Below are 8,938 nucleotides of genomic sequence, written 5' to 3' on the forward strand. Positions count from 1 at the left end.
GAATCCGTAAAGTGAACGAGACAAAAATATTTATTGTTATCATTTTAATTTTCTTCCGTGGGTACTTCGCGGAGAAAAATTTAACAATAACAATGACAAAAGGACCATCAAATATCAATCAGGGCCTCAGGCCTCTTTATTAATTCCGATTTTCCTCATTTTGTGTACTTATTTTCCGTCTTGCCAACTTTTATTTGTTGCAGAAGGGTGTAAGTATTTATTGCAGAAGTTACTCAAAGTCGCTGAGGAAAAAAAGAAAAAAAGAAAAGAGAAGTTACTCAACTTTGTATTTTTACAACTTGTAAAACCAAAACCAAAATATAATAATAAAAAGTTTTCTATATACCCCCGTCATAAAAGTTTACTATTTTGCGAAAATGTAAACGTGGAAAGTCGGACGGGGTGGTGGGAATTTTATGTACATTTTTGTCTAATATCTTATTCTTTAATCTGTTATTTTTGTTTTTTATGGACTGTCCATCTGTATTCAACTTTAATAATTTCTTACTCCACTATTCAATAGTTGCAGAAGGGACACTCAAAAACCCGCATTGGTGAAAAATATTATCAATTCATGCTGGCTTATTCTATTTTCAGATTCATGTCTTTTTTAGGCCCCATTTTATACACATTTATCAGACCTCAAGGGTCACTTTTGTTCAATTATTGATTCATCTCCTATTCATATTTTTGGTCTGAAACCCATGAAAAAGATCAATCTAGATTGAGCCAGAAAGAGTAAAAAAAAAAAAAAAAAAAAACTATTTTTACTGTGTTACTCCAACCATTAAAAGTTTTTAGTTTGATTAAATAGACTAATCATCAGTATTGACATCTAACATTTTTTTTTAATTGAATTTACCAAAAAACGGTTTTTTTTATTATAAAAAAATAATGACTACGTTAAAGAATAAATAGTATTTCTAGTAAAAGACTAACAATAATTAGAAAGTTTGATTAAAAGGAGTTTTAATAGTAGGATTTGATATTTTTATTTTTTACTTTTCAACTGTTAAATTTAAAAAGTAAAAATTTACTGTTACTCTAATTACCGGTCTAAGTTTTAAGTTTAATTAAAGAAAGTTTTTATAGTAGGATTAGAATATTAAACTACTGATAATTTTTTTTGATAAGTTTCTTTACTAATATATCCATTTTTAATTATTAAATTTAATTAAAATCATATTAAATAAAAAAATATATATAATAGATAATTTTTAATACCTGATATTCTTAGTAGAGCGGCTTATTAAAAAAAATTCCCTAATTAAAACAACTTAACAATAATTATCAACACTGTTGACATCTACTTTTTTCAAATAATGACAAAAAATTCGATGATGAATATCTTATAGTTGTCATTTCCATAAATGGTATAACAGATTTATTTAATTAATTTATTTATTTTACTGAGAGCTTTACTGCTAAAGCTGATATTACCAAGTGCAATTTCTGGGGCACATGCACTGGGTGAGTCTCTGTGAGATGAATAATTGACTTCTGTAGAGCGAGTGACCCACCAAATGGCCAAAGGACAGAGGGAAGGAGCCTTTACTATTCCCCCATCATATTGCAGAATGGTATGGAATTATTAGCGCTCACATATATATATATATATGTTAGGTATTTTTATTAGCTCGTAATTTATTAATCTCGAAAAAAAATTAAAAAGTAGGTTTAAGAAGATTTTATATTATAGAAAAAAATTTAGAATTAGATTTGAAATCAGATTTGAGGTTAAAATTATAAATAAGACATTAATTGAGATTTAGAGAGATAAGTGTAGGCTTAGGTTGAGTTTGGTAGAGATTTTGAGAGGCCAAAATCAATTTCTTGGGTAGCTCAAGTTGTTTTAGGTGTTTAGTAAACATTTAAAAAACTGATTGTTAGAGAATTCAAAAGCTACTTTGGGCTGAAATCAGAACCAGCTCAATTGCTGTTTCTGATTTCAGATTGTGCGGGAATCCACTCTGAGGCATTAATGAAATTTTCATTATCCCGAAAATAGCCCTGCTTAATCAAAAAAATTCTCAGCCCCATCCTTCGCCATCTCTGAAACCGAACTCTCTCTCTTAGCCTTAGCCTCTCAACCTCAGCCCTCTCTCAGCCGCAGCCTTGCTCTCTCAGCTCCCTCCGTTTATCTTTATTCTCTCTCTCGGACCCCCTCTCTCCGTTTCCGGCTAGGATCTCCTGCGATTGTCGACGGCGGCGGAGTCTCTCCGTTTCCCTCTTCTTCTTTTTTTCTTTCTCTGTTTCTGATCCAACAAAAATGGCTCCAGTCTCGGCCCTCGCAAAGTACAAGCTCGTCTTCTTGGGTGACCAGTCCGTCGGCAAAACCAGCATCATCACCCGCTTTATGTACGACAAATTCGACAACACTTATAAGGTAATTTTTCAAATTCTTTCATACCCAGATCCCAATCAATTCAGATTTCTTTTTTTTTATGCCTCAGATCGGCTTGGCGCAACTTTTTGTTTTTTGGTTATTGATCCGGTTGATTTGAGCTTTGTGTGTTGCTTCTTCTTTTTTTTTTTGGGTATGTTTCGTTTTGTTTGAATTTTGGCATCTGGATTTTGATTTACGCCTTCTGTTTGGATGGAGAGAAAAAGGTTGTGGGAAATTGTTCTGTTTTTGTGTTAATGTTGGATTATGAACGAGCATTTCTTAAAACTATATAAGGACTTGAGCGGATCAAGCTTCTGAATCCCATCAAAATGTAGTTAGTTTTGTATTGGGTCGATTTTCTTGCCATTTAATCCAATCTACCAAAAAGGTTTGATGGTTTAACTGAATAATCAACTGTTTGGTCAACAAGTTTAGCAAAAACAAATGAATGAGAAAGAAGAGCAAAGTTCAAGCTATGTTGCTCTTAGATGAAGTGCTTGTTTTAATTTGTCAAGATATGGCCAAGCCATGTAGCTTTATAGTGTAGGTAATGATATGTTCTTCAGAATAATGTGCTAGCTTAGAAAAGATGAAGCAAATTATGGACAAAATAATCAAATATGACTTGACAATTTTCTTGACAGTATTAGACTATGAAAGAAAGTTTAAGAATATTGTTTTGACAGATCTGTTGTATTCGTTATGCATTAACTCCATATATGTTGAATTTAACTTGATTACAATTCGAAGCGTTTAGCTATTTAAAGAGTAATTCGACTTTTTTTTTTCCTGACCAGGCTACAATTGGTATCAATTTCCTGTCAAAAACCATGTATCTTGAAGATCGAACTGTTCGACTGCAACTATGGTAAGATAGTCAAGATTCATCGCACTTGGTTATGCATGCTGGTATTTATAGTAATATATTATTTTTCCAGTGTCACTTTGTGAAAAGCACAAAAAAAAAATATATATATATATATTTTTGTTTTTTTTTGTAGAGATAGGGATAATTACTAGCGCTTAATGCATTTTATCTGTCTCTTTTTTTTCCTCTCGGATGTTTGCCAAATGGGTATATGAAGTTTCTTTCTTTTATTTGTTTTAAATATCTTTGATTACTCTTTGCTTTGGTCTATTTAAAATGGAAGGGGAATGTGTGTTCTATGGGTTATGATGTTATGGATTTTTCTCCCCTTTTCAATTCTTTCCCTTGCAAGTTACAACTCTTTTTATTTGATTTTTGGGCAGGAATACAACTGGACAGGAAAGATTTAGAAGTCTCATTCCAAACTACATTAGGGATTCATCAGTTGCATTTGAGATACTTTATAAGGAAGTAAATACTTCCTATTAGGTAGTTTCTGAGAAGACATTTGTATGCTCCAGGTGACACCCTCTAGTTTAGAATAGTGGGCAAGTTGTGATTGCTACAATAGTGCTATTATTGATCACATTTCAACATTCTTGAACATTCTTCTAAACAATCCATTTTGGTCTCAAGTTTAAATATTATAGAAACTTCGAGCAATTAGGACTTACAAGTCATAACAGTACAAGAATAAATTTATCTGTTTGAAGGTATTTATGGTGAAAATTCAAGAAATTCAAGCTTATAATAAATTAATCTGTTAATGGTGTCAACTTCTTCAATGTACTTAGCGTTATTTCTTGGTAATGTTGATAAAATAACTATGTATCTTTGTTCTGTCTTCTGATATTTTCTTCCATTTTTTGGTACCCTTAATATGAGTCATCTTTGGTGCTATTTTGCACACTATCTAGGGTGACACATTTCGTTTTTCCATTCGCTATATGGTTCTAATACGACATACTTTTTGGTTCTAATGAACACGACTTAATTTTTTTAATGATTGTCAGTTTTTGAACATGGAATGTATTTTTTTGTTCAACAAATTGATTACTCACTAATGCTCCTTTTAGTTGTAACTATATTGTGAATGAAGAAATAAAAAAAAAGAATTAATTATCATAAATTTATTGTTAAAAAACTCAAAATCATAATATTATGTTTTTTTTAAGTTAAATAAATATTTCTAAATACCAAAAATAATTACATATATTTAAGTTTCATACCATGTCTATTTTGGTCATTTTACATATCCACAGCAATTCAACATCAAAATTTACCAAACGCTATTACACTGATTTTAGAACCAGCACAGCTACTATAATTATAGTTTACCAAACACTCAGTTGCTTCTTATAACAGCTGCTTTTTCCTTCAACACAACTAAAAGTAATTTTTTAAAAATCCACAGCACTACCAAACTAAGCCTTAGTTTGGTAGAGATTTTAGAAGGCCAAAATCAATTTGCTACTCAGCCAAAATTGTTTATTGTGTTTGGTAAACACTCCAAAAAGTGCTTCTTACATAATTTAGAAGGAATTTAGGGGAAAAATCAAAAGCAGCTCAAAGGCTGCTTCTGATTGTAGATTGTGCGGCAATCTACATTGAGTTCATTAATGAAATTTTCTTTATTCCCAAAATAACCTTGCTGAATCAAAAAATTCCCTCAGCCTCATTTCTTTCTGCTCCTTCGCCACCTCTCCTCTCTTGAACTGAAGCCTCCTCTCGTGCTCTCTCTCTCAGCCAAAGCTCTCTCCCTCCGTTTCTCTTTCTTCTCTCTCTCTATTCTCTCAGACTCCCTCTCCCCGTTTCCGGCTTAGTTTCTCCTGCGATTGTCGGCCAGGCGGAGTCTCTCATCTCTCTCGGTTCTCTCGGTGTTGGTGGGTTTATTCTTGTTAGGGTTTCCAGATTTCGTTATTGGCTAAGACCGATATCGGTTGGAGTTCATCAGATTAATAGCCTCTGTAAGTACTCCATTAAGCTTTTTTTTGAATGTTGATTTGGTTGTGTTCTCTGGCTTGGTGGATTTTTTGTTAAATTTTTTTTCTCTGCTATGTAAACCCTTTGTTTGGACTGTATTCTGACTCTATTTTATGGGTATTCACATATTTGGATTATAGTTCATGGATATGGTTATTTAAGCATTTGATTTTTTCGTGCAATATTGTTTCAAAAACTGTGAAGGAAAACTTTTTTTTTCTCTGCTATGTATTCGGTTGTAAATGGGGATGAATTTGGTAGGAAATGGTTGGAATTAAAGAAAGAATGAATTCCATTTTGAATTGGGGAATGTTCTATTGCGTATGTTTGGAAAAAAAAGTGAGTTATGTATGTGTTTGTATGTATATATGTGTGCGTGTGTGTATATATGTTTGGAAGAAGTAATTTTTAGGAATGAGGATGTTTTTGTTCTTTAAACGATGTTCCTAAGTAATTTTTAGGAATGTGTATGTATAGAAAACCTTGTGAGCAGAGTCTATGTTTTTGTTCTTTGAATACATGTCAATGAGTGAACTTGCAACTATAACATCTACATCAAATAAATGATTAATAATGATGCCATGAATCTGCTTTCCGAGTTCATAGCTGCATCTCTTTCAGCCATTAGTGCCATTATCTGTTTCAGCCATAAGTGAACTTGCCACTATAATATCTAGATAACATGTCATATTACAAACACGCTTTGATAAGTTCTTGTAAAGTCATTATCTTTGAATTCATAATCCACTTTCTCTGTTACATCTTATAGGACAATGAGAATTTTGTGGGACAAACGAGTAAGCCCGAATGTCATATATTCCTTGCAACATCTCCGAAATGACAGGTCGACTTTAGTTGTTGGAGGAATAGATGGTGTGGTACGTCTTATAAACCAGAACGCAGGTGAAATTCTTTCCAGCATAGTTTTTGAAGGTAAAATGTTCTCTGGCTCTCAGGGCAATTATGGAGTCGTTGAGAGAGCCAAAGGGAGAAGGCTTGTGGAAGATGCCCACATCGACAGTATTCCTAGAAGCGATCGACCTCCCATTACTTGCTTGGCTGTTGGGATGAAGAAGATAGTCACCACACACAACAACAAGTACATTAGAATGTGGAAATTCAGAAACTGAGATACAATTCTTCATGTATGCTTAATATGGCGTTTACTTTTTTTTCCCTGTTTGTTTTGAACTTTAGATTTAGTTGATTTTACTATGTTGATGAATGATTTGCAGAAGTTCAAGAGCGTAGATTTGATAAGGACATTGATTCTATGTTGTCTCCTTGAAATTGTTAATCGTTTTGTAGTTCCTACTTAATTGGATGGACCAAATTTTAGAATGAGGAAAAGTTAAGAAAATCAAGAGGTAGAAGCACTTCCATTGGAAAGAGGCTGAAACCGGTGTCGTTTCTATTAAATTTTTTCGTTTTAAAATTTTGTTTTCGAGATTGTTCTCTGGTCATGAGCATAGTTGTTTTTTCAATTTCTGTCGTTTTAAATATGCTATCGTTTACAAGTTACTGTTTTCATCTGTAATTGTTGTAGTTCTTAAAAAAATTATGTAGTTTACCTATGCGCATGTCGATTATATTTTACTGTCGTTTGTTAGAGATGACGTTATTTTTTGATTGTTGTCTTTTGAATAAACATTTTCCTCCTGAAACTGTTGTCGTGGTTTGCCATTATTTTTCATTTTTAGAATCAGTGTCGTTTTCCTAGACTCATTTTAATGTCGTTTCGAGATATGCTCTACTAGTTTTTGAACATGGAATGTACATTTTTATTGTATATGTTAATTACTCACTAATGTTCATTTTAGGTATAACTATATTGTGAATGAAGAAATAAAAAAATAATTAATTATCATAAATGTATTGTTAGAAAACTTAAAATCATAGCATTATTTAATTTTTTTTAAGCTCAACAAGTATTTTTAAATACAAAAAATAATTATATATATTTAAGTTTCATACGAGTTGTCTATTTTTGTCATTTTACATACTCACAGCAATTCAGTCTCAAAATTTACCAAACACTATTACACTGATTTTAAAACCAACACAGCTAGCATAATTACATTTTACCAAACACTCAACTGCTTCTTGTAATAGTTGTTTCTCCTTTCAGCACAACTAAAAGTAATTTTTTTTTTAAATCCACAGCACTACCAAACTAAGCCATAAGGCCTTGGTCAAAAGAAGATAAGACATTTGTTATTTGAATTTAAATGAGATTCTAGAAAGAGATAAGGATAAAAAAGATTATATGGAGAATTCAAACTGATGATATCTAAATTTAAGAAGGCTGATGATATCTAAATTTAAGAAGGCTGTAAACGTAAATAATAAGGAGATATGGATTTAACTTAGTGTGAGATTGACTCGGTCAAAGGAAAAGAAGATTCAAAAGTACAATTCGGTTGGAGCTAATCTTTATCCCTTGGTGCAATTTGGTTGGAATTGATTTTGTCTTCTTGAATTTTGATTCAAAAGACATGTGTTTATAAGGAACGTAAATTAAGGGCCGCAGAGATCAAGTGTTATCTTACAACGAGGATAATTAATTCGGATTTGAAAGTTTGCTGCATAATTTGAATTGGAGATTGAGAAGATAACGTGAAGGTATTTTAGAGTCTATCTAGGAGAGAGAATTATGGAGATAATAGAGATCTTATCGAGAGTGGATTTGAATGAGATTCTCTTGACTTTATTTAAAGGCTTTGTTTTAGAGTATATGTGACACAGATTTAATAGAACATCTCAAGAAGAAAAGTTTGCGAATTTGAGAGCTTATTACAGAGAAATATTTAGAGAGACATTTGTGAGTTTTTGAGTTCATCCTTCAGGAGAGGGATTTGTTACTTTCGGGAGGAAGCTCTGCTGGTCGAAAGAAGTTTGCCAAGTGAATAGAAGACGTGTGGTGCATGCTAAACAATCACTGTGGAGATTCGTCACAGTGGCGTTATTATCTAGGAGGGAGTCCTTGAGTGAATAAGTCTGTCCGGTGTCTGTAATTTCTCGAACATAGTGAACTGTTTACTATCTGGGCGTGACCCCGCAGATATAAGTGTGCGCACTGAACTGTGATATCATATTGTGTGTTTTTTTTGACTTTCTGCACTTTATTCAGCTTGAGCAACTAAACGTAATTAACCCGGATCTTAATTAATTAAGCTGTGTTCTAGACAGTATTTCAACATCATCTGAAACGCTATATATAAAATCAGATGTAACAATATATATATTCATCAAAGCACACTGATGTCCCCAATAAAAGGATGTTCTTCTATAGTTAGTCGATTCAATTCAAATTACTTGAGAAGAAAAGCAAACATAAAGTGAATTGACCAATAAGAAGCAACGCTAAAAATGATTTCATTTGTTTCCCGGGAAAAAAAGAATACTAATATAAGGCCATCCAAATATAATCTAATTATCATTAAAAAAAAGAGTCTAAAATGAAGTACAACAATAAAGAAAATGGATAAAGCATCCAAAGAGGGAAGTTAATTATGTAAACTGAGCCCAAGAGGCAAGAACACTTCCGTGGTGAAGATGTTACTCATAGTCACCTAGCCATTACATCTGCAAAACCAAACTCACATAGATGAGATGTGCTATTTGAGCAGAACCCTTTTTTTTTTGGGTAACAATAAATAAATAAATAACAGTGGATCTTTGATTTCAATCCGTCCTTCATC

At 32.5% G+C, this 8,938-nt stretch overlaps 1 protein-coding gene across 2 annotated transcripts; it reads left to right on the plus strand.

The window, feature by feature from the left end:
• The first annotated feature begins 1,834 nt into the window (after nucleotides 1-1,834).
• LOC112091160 (F-box/WD-40 repeat-containing protein At3g52030-like) lies at nucleotides 1,835-6,606 on the plus strand. 2 transcript variants are annotated; one of them, XM_024164091.1, is made up of 4 exons: nucleotides 1,837-2,386; nucleotides 3,184-3,254; nucleotides 6,007-6,115; nucleotides 6,194-6,606. In XM_024164091.1, the coding sequence occupies exons 1-4, from the start codon at nucleotides 2,270-2,272 to the stop codon at nucleotides 6,365-6,367; spliced, it is 471 nt and encodes a 156-aa protein (XP_024019859.1). In that variant the 5' UTR covers nucleotides 1,837-2,269; the 3' UTR covers nucleotides 6,368-6,606. The 2 variants fall into 2 exon arrangements, with proteins under 2 accessions (XP_024019857.1, XP_024019859.1); XM_024164089.1 differs by having other exon boundaries at nucleotides 1,835-2,386; nucleotides 6,007-6,606.
• Nucleotides 6,607-8,938: the final 2,332 nt, after the last annotated feature.

Source organism: Morus notabilis, unplaced genomic scaffold (genome assembly GCF_000414095.1).
Source record: "Morus notabilis unplaced genomic scaffold, ASM41409v2 Scaffold33, whole genome shotgun sequence".
NCBI lineage: Eukaryota > Viridiplantae > Streptophyta > Magnoliopsida > Rosales > Moraceae > Morus > Morus notabilis.

Excerpts from the sequence above, each read along its gene's own strand:
- LOC112091160 (XM_024164089.1), top strand. The coding sequence starts at position 2,270 with ATGGCTCCAGTCTCGGCCCTCGCAAAGTACAAGCTCGTCTTCTTGGGT. Across the intron at positions 2,387-3,183 it reads AATTCGACAACACTTATAAG|GCTACAATTGGTATCAATTT; the intron begins GTAATTTTTCAA and ends TTTCCTGACCAG. Across the intron at positions 3,255-6,006 it reads ACTGTTCGACTGCAACTATG|GACAATGAGAATTTTGTGGG; the intron begins GTAAGATAGTCA and ends TACATCTTATAG.